At 63.0% G+C, this 14,913-nt stretch overlaps 2 protein-coding genes across 8 annotated transcripts; one reads left to right on the top strand and one right to left on the bottom strand.

The window, feature by feature from the left end:
- Positions 1-15: 15 nt before the first annotated feature.
- LMNTD2 (lamin tail domain containing 2) lies at positions 16-4,498 on the bottom strand. Of its 5 annotated transcripts, none has more exons than XM_073217400.1 (12): positions 4,295-4,498; positions 4,051-4,203; positions 3,585-3,672; positions 3,296-3,451; positions 2,922-2,993; positions 2,751-2,839; positions 2,151-2,434; positions 1,663-1,846; positions 1,161-1,557; positions 894-1,090; positions 412-673; positions 16-170 (listed from the first exon to the last, which is right to left on the bottom strand). In XM_073217400.1, the coding sequence occupies exons 1-12, from the start codon at positions 4,450-4,452 to the stop codon at positions 39-41; spliced, it is 2,172 nt and encodes a 723-aa protein (XP_073073501.1). In that variant the 5' UTR covers positions 4,453-4,498; the 3' UTR covers positions 16-38. The 5 variants fall into 5 exon arrangements, with proteins under 5 accessions (XP_073073501.1, XP_073073500.1, XP_073073496.1 ...); XM_073217399.1 differs by having other exon boundaries at positions 16-673; positions 1,161-1,280; positions 1,368-1,557; XM_073217395.1 differs by having other exon boundaries at positions 16-673.
- Positions 4,499-4,973: 475 nt separating this feature from the next.
- Positions 4,974-8,931, top strand: RASSF7 (Ras association domain family member 7). Of its 3 annotated transcripts, none has more exons than XM_073217407.1 (6): positions 4,974-5,106; positions 6,990-7,115; positions 7,301-8,013; positions 8,095-8,208; positions 8,283-8,364; positions 8,447-8,931. In XM_073217407.1, the coding sequence occupies exons 2-6, from the start codon at positions 6,992-6,994 to the stop codon at positions 8,476-8,478; spliced, it is 1,065 nt and encodes a 354-aa protein (XP_073073508.1). In that variant the 5' UTR covers positions 4,974-5,106; positions 6,990-6,991; the 3' UTR covers positions 8,479-8,931. The 3 variants fall into 3 exon arrangements, with proteins under 3 accessions (XP_073073508.1, XP_017534332.2, XP_073073509.1); XM_017678843.3 differs by lacking the exon at positions 4,974-5,106 and adding an exon at positions 6,265-6,371; XM_073217408.1 differs by lacking the exons at positions 4,974-5,106; positions 8,095-8,208 and adding an exon at positions 6,265-6,371.
- The last annotated feature ends 5,982 nt before the right edge of the window (positions 8,932-14,913 follow it).

Here is a 14,913-nt window from a genome sequence, read left to right as displayed (position 1 = left end):
CGCTTTCTCCCCTCGACCCTTCAGGGCCTGCGCGCTCCTTACACCTGCCAACGCGCGTCCGCCGTGATGGGCGGGCAGCTGAGGAAGCGGAAGCCAAATCTGCTCTCAGCCGTGCTCTGCACCGACAGCGCCACCATGGGGCAGCACCTGTCCACGCTCCTCCGGCACACCTGGGGGGCAGGGCCTGAGAAGCGCGCGGGGCGGGGCGGGGCGGGGCAGGAGGAAGGAGCGGGGCGGGAAGGGGTCGGGGGTCCCGAGGAGAGAAGCCTGGAGGGAGGAGCCGGGAGGGGAAGGGGCGGGGAGGAAGGAGGGGCGGAGGCGGAGGGAGGAGCCGGGGGCGCGGGGCCCGGAGGAGGGGCGGGGCCCGGAGGGGGCGGGGCTGTCCGGGACTCCCAGCACGTGCGCGCTCACCCTCACTCTGGGCTGGTTCCCAGCCTGCCCGTCCCGGAGGCCCAGCGCGGCCTCTGTGTGGGACCGCGGTGGGGTAGGGGCGGGGCGGGCCAGCTGCTCGCTCCCTACCGGCCCGCCCCTCCCTCCGCGAGCCGGCATCCTCGCACCCGGGACGGTGGGCAGCCGCTCCGGAGGGCCGGTGTCGGCACCTTCGGACCGCGCCGGCCCCTCCCGCGGGAGGAGGTGCTCGCCGGTGGTCAGGCGGGGCAAGAGGCCCCTCGTCCTGGCGGAGCGAGGAGATCGTGAGGGCCGGAACCCGCCCACGAAGGGGGCGGCCCTGGCGAGAATGTAGCCTGGGGAGCGGGGGTGCCTGGGGGGATCCTGCATCATTGGGAATCTGCCCTGGAGGGGACGGGCTCTGACTTGGGGCCAGCCGAGGGGGACGGTTTTTGCTGGGGCGGGTCCTGGGGAGGGGCTCAGGCCCAGGGACCCGCGATGCTCACCCCAGCCTCCGGCGTCCGGCCCGGGCCTCCCTCAGCCGACCGGCGCGCGGAGGTCGAGGGCGGTGCGGCTGTTCGCTGCTGTCGGCCTGGGACTGGGCCTCCGAGAGCGGGAAGCAGTCGGTGGACGAGTCGGTGTCGTCAGAGAAGAGCCTCGAGGCGGGGGCCACGGTGTGCGGGGCCTGGTGCTCGCTGAGGGTCTGCGGGGCCGGGGCGCGCTGCGGTCACCCTCATCCCAGAGGCCCGACCCCCGGGGGTACCCTCACTGACCTCGCCCTTGGGGTTCAGGAGGAGAGTCACGCAGCCCGGGCTGGAGTGGAAGCGGACGGGCTCTCGGCCCAAGGACGAGGGCGGCGCCCCCTGGGAGCCGCAGCGCCCCTCGCCCCACACCTGGGGAGGGCACGGGAGGCGGGAGAGTGAGGGGCGGGGGGCATCCGGACTTGAGACCGGGGGGCGGAGCGGCGGGGCAGGGCGCACCGTGACGAGCTGCCGCGGCCCCAGCCGCGTGCCGGGCGGGAAGCGGTACGTGCGCTCCGGGAAGCCGCGCACGAGCTGCTGCAGCACGAGGCCGCTCAGCTCGGCAGTCTCCTCCGGCGACTGGTTGAGGATGCGGACGAACCTGCCGCGGCGGCTCACGGCCACGATCTTCAGGCAGGAGCCGGTCGGGCTGGGGCAGGAGCGGAAGCGGGCAGGGAAGGGCTGTGAGTGGACACTTGGGCCCCGCCTGTGCCAGTCCTGCTAGGAGCCCCGTTCCTGCCGGGTCACCCCTCACCTCCAACAGTGCCCGGGATGCCAGTGTTCGGGATCTGCACAGGCCTTGGGTGCCTGAACTGTCTTTCCTCCCCAGTGCGAGTGGGTTTTACGGGGATCCAGGGAGAGGAGGCCTGTCCAGGAGGGGGCCCCCATATGGAGCGTCCACTGGGACATCTGCAAGACCGGACCCGCCCTGCAGAGCCCTGAGGGTCCATGTGAGAGAGAAGCAGCGCCAGGGGTCAGATTGGGCAGGAGGTTTGGCTGGACCTTGGGGAGCAGAGGGGGAGCTCACAGTACTTGTGTGTGCCTGTGGGTGAATGTGTGTGTGTGAGCCAGACTAGGGAGGCAGTAGCAGGAGTCCTCCAGGACCACCCTAACCCAGTGGCCTCATTCTGGGCTGCTGTGAAGGCCAGGTGGTTGGGGACGTCTATCAGTGCTCTGGGCAGAAATTATAACCCCGTAGAGATGAGAGGGAATGGCGACCAAGGGAGACCTGCCCCACTCCACCTTCAGGCTCTGCCTGGGCATCCTTGCTGAGGCTCCCTGCTGGCACCTCCGTCTTCTCAGAGGAAGTTAAGCTTGGCGGGGAGGGTGGGTGCCCTGTCACCCTCTGCACCGTATAAGGATTGGTGAGCTGGCAGCTGCTGGAATTGGAGTCGGAGCCCCCAGAGCTGCTGGTGCCCAAGGGCAGGGAGCTCCACTCAACGCTCTTGAGACTCTGCTTCATGCGCCGTCTGTGCAACTCGGAGCCCCACTCGCCAGGCATTGGGGCCTTTGGGGGCAGGGGGTGCCTGTGGGCCACTATATGCTCATTCCTTGCTGGGCTTGAGCTCCTGGACCCCAACCCTGCCCCCATTCAGCCTCCAGGGCACCCCAAGTTGGGTTGCTGGGACTCAGCCTGGGACAGGGGCTAATGGCAGGACAGAGATGTTCCAGGAACCTTCTCCCTTGATCCCCAACGCTGTCCTACAGATGAGAGAACTGACACTTGGAAAGTATAAATGGCTTGTCTAGGAACACTAAAAGGTAGAGATTGGACTCTGGTCCATGCCTGCCAGGGCAAGACCCCCTCCTCTCCCCCATGGGGAATCCCTGCCCAGTGGTTACTCTTGGTCTGCATAGGACTTGATCTTGGTGAAGAGGTTGGGATATCGATGGGCGATGCTGTTCCAGTCTACATCCTCCAGCCGGAAACCCTGGCCGGGAAGCAACAAGCATGTAGCCCTCCCATCCTGCAGGGCTGCAGAGCTGTTCGTGCATGTGGGGGGCCTTGCTTACCTCCCCAGCAGTGGAGCCCTGATCGTTCTCAGAGACATCACTGGAGTCCATCAGGGTTTCTGCGGTCACTACCTGCAAAAGGAGAGCAGAGGTAGTAGGCAGGGGCTGTGGGGAAGGGCACTCCTCCCCTTTGACCTCACCAGCACCTGAGGCACACACTTGCTGAGTGTGAGGCAGGGGGGACCACAGGGCTCATGGCTCCTCCCTGTCCCAGGCCACAGTTCTAGAGGCAGTGTGATGGGGGCAAGCTTCCAGGCAGGCCAAGGACCCCCAGCAGAAGCATTGGCCTGGACAGGGCATCCTGGCTGTCTGAGGGCAGTCCAGAGAAGCAGGAGGGCAGGCCAAGCAAGGAGATCCCCAGGGCACAGGCTCACCTCCACACTGCCAGTCGAAGACCGAAGCATGCGGCCCACCCAGGAGGAGCGAGCCAGCTGCAGGAGGCAGGATTTCTGGAAGGCCTGCAGCTCGGCCTCCAGCTGCTGCCGTGTGTTCAGGGTCTGTAGCAGCCGTTCCTCCAGCTGTGCCTTTTCCTGCTCCCAGAAGGCTCAGAGATGGGTGGGGCCTTCCCCAGACCCCATTCCCCCAGGCCAACCCCTGCCTGGCCACCCAGCCTCACCCTAGCTCAGATCCCCTTCCCAGCTCCCTGTCCCATCTGCCCCTCACCAACTGGGCCTTTTCCTTCTGCTCTTTCAATTCCAGAGTCAGCTTCTGGACCTGGTGCTGCAGGACCTTTTCCTGACTGTGTGAGCTCCTGGGGGAAGGGGCAATCTCAGCAGCCCCCACCTGTGGGTCAGCAGCCAAGGAGGGGAGAAGGAGGGGATCCTCTTCATTGCCATGAGGGGCCCAAGTACACAGAGTGTGGCTGAGCCAGCCAGGTCAGGTTCTGAGAGGTCGGAAGTGGGGCCTAGGTTTGCTTCAGCACCCATCAATGTGTTCAGGGTTAGGGTGAGGGATCAGTCAGGTGAGGACGAGGGTTAGAGGCAAAGGTCAGGGTAAGGGTCAGGGCTGAGTTGGGGTTGGAGTCTTGGTCAGGCTTAGTGGTTGGGGTTGAGGTCCGAGTCTGACAAAAACCAGGAGTTAGGGCCAGGACGGGCTGGCTGAGCTGGGGCCCCACCACTTTCCTGCTGACCTCTCAGGTGGAAGCCCGGCCACCTCTTGCAAGATGTGGCAGTGCCGGGCATCCTGACGGTTCTGAATGGCCCACCTCAGGGCCTGGATCTCCAGTTCCCGCTGCCCCCACAGCAGCCGCAGGGTGCAGGGGTCCAGGGACTCAGGGACTGACCTGTAACACCAGTGGCCCAGCCACCTGATTAGGCCCTGCCCTCTGGCCGACCTGGCCCACATAGCTGGCTGCCTCTCCGTCCCCTCCTTACCATCGGTTGTCAGAGAAGACTACCCGTGTGAAGCTGGGCTTGGTGTCTTGTGGGCACTCAGGAGCCACCAGGTCTTCAGGTGTGCCAGCTGGAGGCCCCAGGTGGCCACTGACTGGCTCTTGGGGTGACAGAGCCTCCTGGCGAGGCTCAGGGAACATTCTTGATATTCTCGGTGGGCTGAGAGGGGTGGCAGGGCACCCTGTGGGCTCTCCTTACTTGGACACGTGCACATATGTGTGTCTCACAGCCCCACTGGTTCACAGAGCATCACTGTCTAAGGAGGCCAGTGTGTGTGTGTGTGTTGTCTTCCCTACAGGACACCAGATTACGTGGTGTCACACATTCCCTGGTGTCTCCTCCATCACCCTTGCCCTCCAGGACCTGTGGTCCTGCCCTACAGCCTAGAGCTAGGGTCCCCAGAAGTGCTGGTCCTTTGCTGTTGATGCCTGCGTTGCCCCAGACCAAGACCCTACCTCCAACACTCACCTGAAGCCTGAAATCCAAGCAGGCCTGGGAACAGAACGCTCTATACTGTTGCCATGGATACCAGCACTCAGAAAGGGAGGGGCTTGTTTGTTACCAGGAGCCTCCTGGGGGACTCCACCCCAGGTCCCTAAGTGGAACCTAGGTCCACGTCCTGGTCCAACCTGAAGAAACTGTGCGAGGCAGACCTGCCATCCAGCTAGCCTCAGCAAAACTGGGGACCACAGAGTGACCGCAGGACCAGCCATGGTCTCCCACTCTGTAAAACACCCCCAGCCAACCCTGAGGAAGGCTCCCACCACCCCTCCCCAGCCTGACGGTGGCGATTGGTGAGTATTGGGGGAATTTGCTGCCTTATGAGTGTGTCTATAGGCCAGCAGTACTTCACTCCTGAGAATGTGGACCTCACGGGGCCCCAAGCTGACTGGGGAGGGGAAAGAGGAAGCCAGGGATAGTTCTGAGAAGCTGGGGGAGGACTTGCTCAACGAACCAGCACTGGGCTCCCTCCAGAGGCTGATGCCCCCCTGCGTAATCCCCAAGCCAGAAGCTTCACCTTCCCCCAGCCCTTCTATCACTTGGGACCACCTCAGATTGCCTTGGAGACATTCCTATAACCATGACAACTGTTCCCTCTGCCCCGGGAGATTCAGACGTGACCCAATAGACTCATGTTCCCCAGCCTTTCCTTCCCCACCTTCATTTGTTCATCATTCATTCATTCTGACTTTCAGCTTTTGCTCATGCAGGGCGTCCTGCCATGGACAGGAAATAGGCTGGTGGGAAGATCAGCCAGGGGCTCAACCCAGCTGGGGCAGAGCATGAGCCCAGTGCCCTGGCTGCTGAACTGCCTTGGGTTCTTGGGGCTGGACAGCAGGACTGGTCAGGCTGACGAATGTGTCCACAGCTCGGAAGGGAGCTGGGTCCCACTGGGGACAGGAAGGGGGTCAGTGGATGGAGCCGCATAGAGTCCGGAGCCATTGTCCCCAGCAATCTCAGGGCAGAATCTCTCTGACCAGGACTGAGCCTGATTGCCGCCAGGGTGCCAGCGGCCCGGCAGCTCCGCTACTCTCCCGCGTGGGGCTCATAGTCCCAGACCCGTTGGCCAGAGACAACCGCCAAGGGCCTTTGGTCGCAGGCGTGGGTTGCAGGGCCCCAGGCTAGTGCCCCCCCCTTAGGTGGGAGACTCGTCAGGCTAGGCGGCCTCTGAGGAAGTCGGCCCTGGAGCAGTGACAGACACCTGCTCCACGCGCCGCCTGCCGCAGCCTGCGGGAGACGCGCTTCCGCGTTATTCGCGGGCTTTAGGCGCGCGTGGACCTGGCCAACCCTCCGCGCCACCGAGCCCCGCCCACACCTGGGCGCTGTCTGCGGCGGGGCGTGCTGGAGCTTAATGGGCGGGGCGCAGGGAAGGTAGCCAATGGGCGTAGGCGAGGGGCGGGCGGTGTGCGCCGTGGGGCCAATGGGGGCGCGCGGGCGGTGGGCCAATGGAGCGGTGGGCCGGGCGTACGCGCTGTGCTGGAGGAGGCAGGTTGCAGCCCCGCTGGGCCTCGGGAGCAGCTGATCCGAGTCCGCGTCCTGGAGGTCGGAGAACGCTCAGGTGAGCCGCGCCGGGTCCCGGAGCCTCCTGAGTACGGGGCTCGTCCCCAAGCCGCCTCTGGCCGCGGCTCCGACGGAGGGGCACGGCCCGGGCCGCCACACCTGCGCCCACCCGGCGGCGGGGACAGCGGGCGGACGCGGGGAGGTGCAGTCCGCGCCGGCTGGGACGGCGGGTGCGAGGTCTGAGTCTCAGGGGAGGGGGCATTCCCATGGCAGCGGGGAGCCGCGTCTGCGTGCGGTCTCCCTTAGGTGCCTGAGGACGGTGCTCGCGGGTGGGGCTTTGCCCTGTACACCAGGTGACGCGCGGGGGCGGGGTGGAGGGAAGCGGTAGAGGGCAGGAAGTCCTGGGTCTGATTAATGATTCGCTTTGTTCCGGGAGCAGGGCGGGACAAGAGGAGGCTGGGAAGCCTCAAAATGCTCCAGGAGGGCAGACCGGTTCCCCCTTTAGGAGGCTGGTCTTGAACCCCCGCCCAGGAATGTACTCAGTCCGGTGGGTGGGGCTGAGCACAGGAGAGCAGGGCTGACCTTGAGGGGTGGCAGCCCTGAACTAGTCCCGGGAGTGACAGGCAGGCCAGGCTGTTGGTCAGTGACCCTGTGGCTTCACCCTCCCTGCGGGCAGGTATGCTCTCTGAGCTCCCGGCAATGGAGCTGAAGGTGTGGGTGGATGGCGTCCAGCGCGTGGTCTGTGGGGTGTCAGAGCAGACCACCTGTCAGGAAGTGGTCATCGCCCTAGCCCAAGCCATAGGTGAGTTTCCCTCAGGCACAGACTGCCCAATAGGTGCACCTGGGGTGGGGCCGGGCCCTCTGGCCCCTTCTTCCGCTCCCAGAGAGGGGGAGCTGGTTGCTGATCCCTCTTGCCCGCCCCCAACTCCTCCAGCCAGGTAGATGGAGGGTGGGGGGACGTGAGCTGACCCTCTCCTCCTGCCCCAGGCCAGACAGGCCGATTTGTGCTCGTGCAGCGTCTCAGGGAGAAGGAACGGCAGCTGCTGCCCCAGGAGTGTCCGGTGGGTGCTCAGGCTACCTGTGGACAGTTTGCCAGCGATGTCCAGTTCGTCCTGAGGCGGACAGGGCCCAGCCTTGCTGGGAGGCCCTCCTCAGACAGCTGCCCACCACCTGAACGCTGCCCAATCCGCGCCAGCCTCCCTTCGAAGCGCCGACCAGCACTAGGCCTTGAGCCCCGGAAAGCACTGACCTTCAGTCTGGGGTGCCCTGGACTGGCTCCCAGTCCCACTCTGTCTGAGCCTGTGGCCCCCATGGCACCAGCACTGGGCCACTGCACAGACCTTCAGAGCCTAGAGAGAAGGGTGCGCAGGAATGCAGCCGAACTGGGCCAGGAGGCCTTCTGGGAACAGGAGCTGCGGCGGGAACAGGCGCGAGAGCGAGAGGGGCAGACACGCCTGCAGGCTCTGAGTGCAGCCACTGCGGAGCATGCTGCCAGGCTGCGGGCCCTGGACGCCCAGGCCCGGTCCCTGGAGGCCAAGCTACATCTGGCCACAGAGGCCCCAGGGCCACCCTCACCCACAGCGTCTGCCACAGAACGACTGCGCCGGGACCTGGCTACCCAAGAGCGACAGAGTGAAGAGGTGCAGGGCAGCCTGGCCCTGGTGACCAGAGCCCTAGAGGCTGCCGAGCATGCCTTGCAGGTGAGCCCAATGGACCCTGCGCCAATTTCCCCCAACTCGGTGGATTTGGGAGTTGGTCTCTGAGGGTCCCGTGTGCCCCAGGCCCAGACTCAGGAGCTTGAGGAGCTGAACCGGGAGCTCCGTCAGTGTAACTTGCAGCAGTTCATCCTGCAGACCGGGGCTGCAGTGCTGCACCCCCCACGGCCAGACACACAGGTCAGAGCATCCCAGAGGTAGGCCAGGTTGGTGGGGGCTTGGCCAGGCTCCAAGCTGATATGCTCTCCCCACAGGATCTTCTGCCTCTGACCGGAGAAGAGCCCCTCATGGGAGCCCCCCGGAGTTCAGCCCTAGTGTCCAGCCTAAGCTCAGAGAGTACGTCTGTCTCCCCCACTCTGGGTGGGACAAGGTCCTCCTGTGGCTCCTACAGCCTCCTCAGCTTGTGTCCTCCCCGCAGTTGTCCCCATGAGGAAGAACTCCTGGAGGTAGCAGCTCTTGTCCCAAAGTAGACGCCACTGCCAGCCCAGCCCTGGGCTCTGACGACATGGGCAAGGCAGCTGAGGCCAGCGCAGCCTGAATGACGGAAGGAGAATCAGTGGTCACGGAGGCTCCTTCCCCATGCAGTGGGCTGCCCTGGGCCCAAGGAAGAGCACCGTGGAGCCCTGTGGTTTTCTGCAGGGCAGAGGGGTAAGCTGAGGACTCTTACCCCAGTCCTCACCAAGTGTGCCAAGCCCCCTGGAGAGGCACGTGACATGGCCAGCTCAGACTCGCTAGGACCCAAAGGCTACAGCTCCTTACTGGGGACAGGAGATGCACAGATGCTGTGTTTGACCTGTGGGTATGTGCTCACATGTGGGATGTGTCTTTCACCTTGTGTGTGTGTGCTGCCTCCCCTGCCCCAACACTAAGACCTCAATAAACCGCCCAGAGTGGCTGAGTGTGTCCTGAGACTGCACTGGGGTCTGTGCCGTCTAGAACTTGAGAGTTGCGGGGGAGTGCACTAAGCTGCCTGGGGCTGAAGATAGACAGGGCTACTGAGACGGTTTCCCAGGGACTAACCAGTGGTCAATTGTATCCAGGCTGGGGCTCTCAAGGCTTCATATTTCAGGATGCTGTGCCCGCCTACCCCCAGGGGCTCTCCTTGGCAGCCCAAGACTGGTTGGAGTTGGACAGCCTGGGGCAGCCTCAGCCCTGGCCTGGGTTTCTGTTTGGACCCCTCTCCTGCCTGGCTCCCCTCATTTGGCCATTGCTCACTGGCAGCGGGAACTGCCACCCTCTCTGGGGTGGCTTGTGGACTTGGGGACTCAAGGACATGCCAGACCCACCTGTCAGGTTTACTGAGTCTGAGAGCTTATGGGGACAAGTCCCTAGATTCCTGTGTCAGCCGGGCTTTGCCTGAGGAACAGTGCAGGTCAGGTGAGCGTGCAGCCACCCTACCTTCCAATATGGCCCTCCGCTCCCCAGATGGGCATGAGGGCTCTGCTGCACACCTGCAGCCTTGAAACTAGGGCAGGGTGACGTCCAATTGCAGTCCTAGTCCTGGGACAGGCCTCAGGTGCCCACCAGAGGGCTACTGCTGAGATTGGTGCTCTTTGTGATGGCCAGAGTCTGGGGTGCTCTGAGGCTCAGGTGCACCCATGGGTAGTGGGGTTGGGGACATCCAAGATCATGAGGGTCTTTGTGCTGAGTTTGGGTATGGGCAACTTTGGGATGGACTCTGCCTTCTTGCAAGGTAGCTGAGTCAGGCCCAGTATTCCCCACTGCCTTTGGGGCATGCTGTGGGGGGCATGCTGTGGGGGGCATGAAGCCCTGAGCCCGGGGGGGTTGGGGGCAAGAAAGCCAAGGGCCCAGCTTGTAAGGAGCACCCCGCCAAGGTGGAGCAGGCCAGGCCACGGTGGAAGGCTTCTGGCTGATGTCAGAGGAACCTGACCCAGGCTTCCTCTCTGCAAAGCCCCCAGCCTGACCCCTCTGCCCAGCTCACAGGAGGCCCTGTGACCCCATATAGGGCCCCCCACAGGGTTACACAGGGTGCAGCCTGGCATGCAAAGGCTGATTGGGCTGTGCCGTGGGTGGGAGGGCTGGGGGCTGGGGAAAATCACCACCAAGTCCAAAGGGCCTGCTCCCTTCACCTGCAGCACCCACGTATGGATGTTCCTTGGGGCACCAGCCCTGAGTCCCAGCATGGGGTCATCTCCCAAGCTGAGCACATAGGCCAGCAGGGGGCAAATCCAGGTGCCTTCCAGGGACCACCCTATACACACACAGTATGGGATGGGACTGGAGTCATGTACTTCCCCACCCTGCAAAGGGAAGCAGGCCCAGAGCTGGCAGGGCTCATGCACCCAAGTCTCCCGTGTCCATTTTCAGGGAACACCAGTTCCTTCTGAAGCTACCACCAGGGTTCTGCCCCTGGTCTGCCGTTGGCTGAGGAAGCTAACAGCTCTCTTCACTTTGGAGTGGATCCTCAGGCAGCCACTGTATTCTGGGGTGAACAGCCTTCCTCTGTGGCTGTTCCAGTGGGCAAAACCCCATGCCCCCAGTAAGTTGCCAGAAGTGCTTTGGGTCACTAAACAATCCTTTGCATTGTTGAAAAGTTTACTTTGTTTTCAAAGTACAGTTAAATCTTCAATGGCATGAGGCATGCTGAGGTAAGGAACGGCCTGGCTGCCCCCAGACGTCCTGCCCAGGCAGTGCAGGGCAGAGACAAGCCAGGCCGTACCCCAGGCCAGATGGGCAGGACTGGCATAAGTGATCGCTCTGCGGGGGCCAGCAGTGCTTGGGGATCATGCTCAGAATTCCTATTCTCCTGAGGCACAGAAGTGCTTTCTAGAGCTGGTTGAAAATAGCAGGTTCACCCACAGCCTCCTCATCACCTGCAGGACCTGGCCCTGCCAAGGCAGCCTGCTAGGTGTGGCACAACACACCACAATAACTGTTAGGATAGGGTCCCTCCAAGGGAAGTCCAAATCCGTTCAAGTCCCCAACTAAGTCCACCTCTGCAGGCCTCTGACAACTGCAGCCACAGCTCCAGCCATCAACCCCCACTGCCCAGGAAAGGGCAGGCCCGCTGCAGGAGGTGCCCTGGAGGCTACTCTGGACACAGCCAGCAGGTCTGCATGGTGGACTTGAGAAACCCAGCAGGGAAGGTAGGCCTGGCAGACAGCCTGGGGCTTCTGCCAGGTGCCCCCACCGTTGGGAGAAGCACGTTGCCGGAGTCCACAAACGGGTCCTCGGCATTCTGACTCCCTTCAGTGGCACGGCTGAAGTGCCAGAAATGCACTGAAAAGCCGAATCTGTCGCTATCTTCCTCAAGCAAGTTCCCGGAGGTGGTCCTCGGGAAGCTAGTCCCGGAGGCTTGGTCCTGAGGAGGAAATGCTGACCACAACACATGGGCCTGCCCAGGGCTGCCTGCAGGTTGGGCACATCCAGAAGGCTCTCCGAGGAACTATGCACACGCTGGCACCCTGAGACACACAAGGAAAAGAAAATTCCCTCCAAGAGGGCGTCTGGCCCACCCCTAAGCCCCACGAACAGAGGGCAGTGAAGCCCTCTGCATGTCCCCCTTTACCTCCACCCACTCCCCTGCTGCTGCAGGCAGGCAGACCCGGTCCACTGGGGTCTCTCCCCACCTTGGCGCGCGCCCTCCGACCCGATGTGGCACCCCACTGTCCGACACAGCAGGGTCACAGAGAGGCCAAAGCGGTCGCGCTGCCCAGGGACAGATCAGCCGCTGTCACACGCACAGTGGGTCCGGAGCATCGCAGTGTGCGGTGGGCAGTGGCTGCCCTGCGCCTGGAGGGACCGGCGGGCGGGTGGTGGGGTTGCCCCCCACCTCGACCCCTCTCTCCCCTCTAACTTGGACGTCCGAACCTCGCCACCCTTGCCCGGCCCCAGCCCCCGCTCCCGCCCGCCGGCCTAGGACCCCTTGCGCGTCACCTGCGACCCCGGCGCGGGGCCGTCGCCGGCTCTCGGACCAACTTCCGCGGCAGCCGCGGCCCCTGACGCCCCCGCCTGCCCCGACCGCCCCGCGTCCCGCGCCCTCACCCGGCCCGAATGCAAATACGGGGGCCCCGCAGCCAATGGTCGGCCGGGGCGGGCCCGCCCTGCCGCGCTGCAGCCAGTGGGCGCGAGGTGGGGGCGGGGCGCCACGCCCCCAGCCGCGCAGCCCCCCCGCGGGCGCGGCCGGCGCGTTCCTTTCCGCACGTCGGCCTCGGGGCGGGGCCGCCACCTGCCGGGCGGGGCCTGCAAGCGCTCGGCCTCCCCCACGGCCCGCGGTGTATTACGGCCCCAGTGGACACCCTGCGGGACCCGGAGCCGGCGAGCTCGGGAGCACGGAGGTGGCCGCGCCCTCGGGCTCACGTGCCGCCCGCGCCCACTCGGGCGCTCTGGCTCGCGGGAGGGACACCGGAGGCCGCAAAAGGCTCGGAGTCCGAGTCCGGGGTGGGCACCATGCGGGTGCAGGCCCTCGGCGGCGTGCCCCTCCTTTGCGGCGTCCTGTCTGGGCGTTGAAAAGGTATAAATCAAGAAAGTGGACTGTTTCAGACCTGGCCTTATCCGCTCCTGGGTGTAGCCCCAGAGGGCAGCTAAGGGAGCCTTGGCCCTTGTCCCCTCACCTCTACACGCCCCTCCCCTCCTTCACAAACTAGGGGGCAGGTAGAATCGTGGGTCATCTGCGGACCCCTAATCGGGCAGAGAGGTGCCTGCTCTTCCTTTGTTCTGTACACAAGGGTCCTCATAAGTCCTCCGTGCTCCCTCCAAGGTAAGCAAGAGAGCCCCTCTTTCCCTCACCTCCCTCAAATCAACCAAAGTCCCCACCTGCCTCAGAGCCTGGCCTGCCACAGGACCCCACTCTCCTGGCTCCAGGCAGTTCCTGGGGGCCTCTCTGCCCCCGACTGCCACACTGCTCCTTGGCCCAGTGGCCATGCCACGTCAGCCTCAGCTAGCTACTCCTGCAGCCCTCCTGTCCCCAACTCACCACCTGCTCCCTGTCCTCCCTGCCCCCAGTGACTTCCTGCATCCAACACTCACCTGGGCTGGAGCCCACCAGCAGCCACAACCCAGGACAGGCCCCCCCCTGCACCCCTCCCACCATCGTGGCCACTTCATTTCTACATTCAAACCTGTTGCCTGGGTGGCTAAGTGCTGGGGCTCCAGGGGGCTCTGACCCTGCCTGAGATCTCAGGAGTGTGAGGCCTGGGGACAGAAATTCAAGTGTAGGGTGTTGTGGCTGTGGCCAGCTGTGAGTGGAGAAAACACAGAGGATGGAGGTGCCAGCTCAGTTCTCAGGGTCAGAAGTGGGCCAGCAAGGCCTGGATGGTGTGGGTCTTGAAGGAACCCTTAGGAATCTGTGGGGTCCTAGAGAGGCCCACACCTTCAGGACAGCGCATGACTGGGAATGGGCAAACAAGGCAAACATTTGGAGGGAAGAAGCCTGTGATTCGGTGACAGGGAGTGGCCAAAAGTCAAGGTGACTCTGAGGTCTTGTTTTGCCCTACTGCATGACCCTGAGCTACGCCCCCCAGTCTTGGTGATTCCAAAGGAACCCTTTACACTCCCTGTAGTAGGCTGAATGTTGGTCACTCAAAAAGATATGTCATATCCCATATCCTAATGCCTAGCCTCTGTAAAAGGATACCTTAGTTGGGAAAAGGGTCTTTGCTTGCTGTAATTAGCTTAAGGGTCTTGAGATCATCCTGGACTACCAGGGTGGGCCCTAAATCTAGTGACAAGCATACTTATGAGATACAGACATACAGGGAGAAGGCCATGTGAAGACAGGTAGGGATTGGGGTGATGTGGCCACAAGCCCAGGATGCCTGGAGCACCAAAAACTGAAAGTGGCAGGAAAGGATTCTCTTTACAAATTTCAGAGGGAGCATGGCTGCCAACCTTATCTTGGACTTCTGACTTCTAGGACTGTGAAAGAATAAATTTTTGTTGTCTTAAGCCACCTACTCTATGGTCATTTGTTGCAGTAGCCCCAGAGCACTAATACACTCACCTCTTTCATTCAGGGAACACAGCCCTGCTGTTTCCTCCCCCTGGCTCTGGCCTGTGTGTGCATGCAGGCCTGATGGCAAGGGAAAGGGCTGGCCTGGGATGGACAGAACAGCTCCACCCCGTCTGTGCCTGCCAGTGCCTGCCTGGGGCAGGAGCAGGGCAAGCCAGCACACGCCAGGAACCCAGCAAGGGCTTCAGAGTGCAGGTCTGTGAGGCACATGTAGGCAGGGTCCACACCACATCCTTGCTTGGCATGGGCATGTGAGAGGTAATAAATTGGTGAGTGGCTGGTCAGAGTGCACCAGAAGTGACAGTACTGATGGGGGTGAGTTATATGTGTCAGCACAGGGATGAATGGCATCAGTATGTGGGATGTATAGATACGTGCCTATGTTCTCAAGATGCTGTACCTAAACTCAGTTTGGGCTCAGACCAGTGGCTCTGGGCAGTTCCCTGAGGGTACATCTCACATCTGAGCACAGGTTAGCATGGATGGGTAAGTTATGCCTGACAAAGGATGCCTGCTGAGGAATTGGACTTCGTATCTCATCTTGAGTGCATATATTTATTGTGACAATGCGGCTTCCGGACGTCTGCCTCGCTGTTCTAGTCTGTTCCAGCCAGCCGCCAGAGGTATTCTGTCAGCCAGAGCATGTCAAGACCCCCAGCGCTCCCGGGGCCTCTGACCACTCCCAGCACTGGACCCAACCACACTGGCCCCCTTTCCACGGGCGGGTGGCTCCTCGTTTCCGCCAGGTCTGTCCCCACCAACTAACACTGGCGGGTCCTCCCAAGGCTCCCGAGCCCCGGATTCTAACCAGCTTCATTCTTTAGCATAGCAATGCGCGGTGCAGAGATGTACAATGATCCTGTGCCCTGCGTGTCTGGACCAGACTGGACCCGGGATGGGGTCTCGTACCGCCG

Source organism: Manis javanica, chromosome 11 (assembly GCF_040802235.1).
Source record: "Manis javanica isolate MJ-LG chromosome 11, MJ_LKY, whole genome shotgun sequence".
In the NCBI taxonomy this organism is placed as follows: Eukaryota; Metazoa; Chordata; class Mammalia; order Pholidota; family Manidae; genus Manis; species Manis javanica.
This window is presented reverse-complemented; position numbering and strand designations above follow the sequence as displayed.

Bases quoted from the DNA above. Each gene is read 5' to 3' on its own strand.
- LMNTD2 (XM_073217395.1), bottom strand. From the start codon at position 4,452: ATGTTCCCTGAGCCTCGCCAGGAGGCTCTGTCACCCCAAGAGCCAGTC. The intron at 4,204-4,294 runs GTAAGGAGGGGA...CTGGTGTTACAG, and splicing joins GTCTTCTCTGACAACCGATG to GTCAGTCCCTGAGTCCCTGG. The intron at 1,091-1,160 runs GTCAGTGAGGGT...CCGGCCCCGCAG, and splicing joins TCCTGAACCCCAAGGGCGAG to ACCCTCAGCGAGCACCAGGC.
- RASSF7 (XM_073217407.1), top strand. From the start codon at position 6,992: ATGCTCTCTGAGCTCCCGGCAATGGAGCTGAAGGTGTGGGTGGATGGC. The intron at 8,014-8,094 runs GTGAGCCCAATG...CGTGTGCCCCAG, and splicing joins CTGCCGAGCATGCCTTGCAG to GCCCAGACTCAGGAGCTTGA. The intron at 8,365-8,446 runs GTACGTCTGTCT...TCCTCCCCGCAG, and splicing joins GTCCAGCCTAAGCTCAGAGA to TTGTCCCCATGAGGAAGAAC.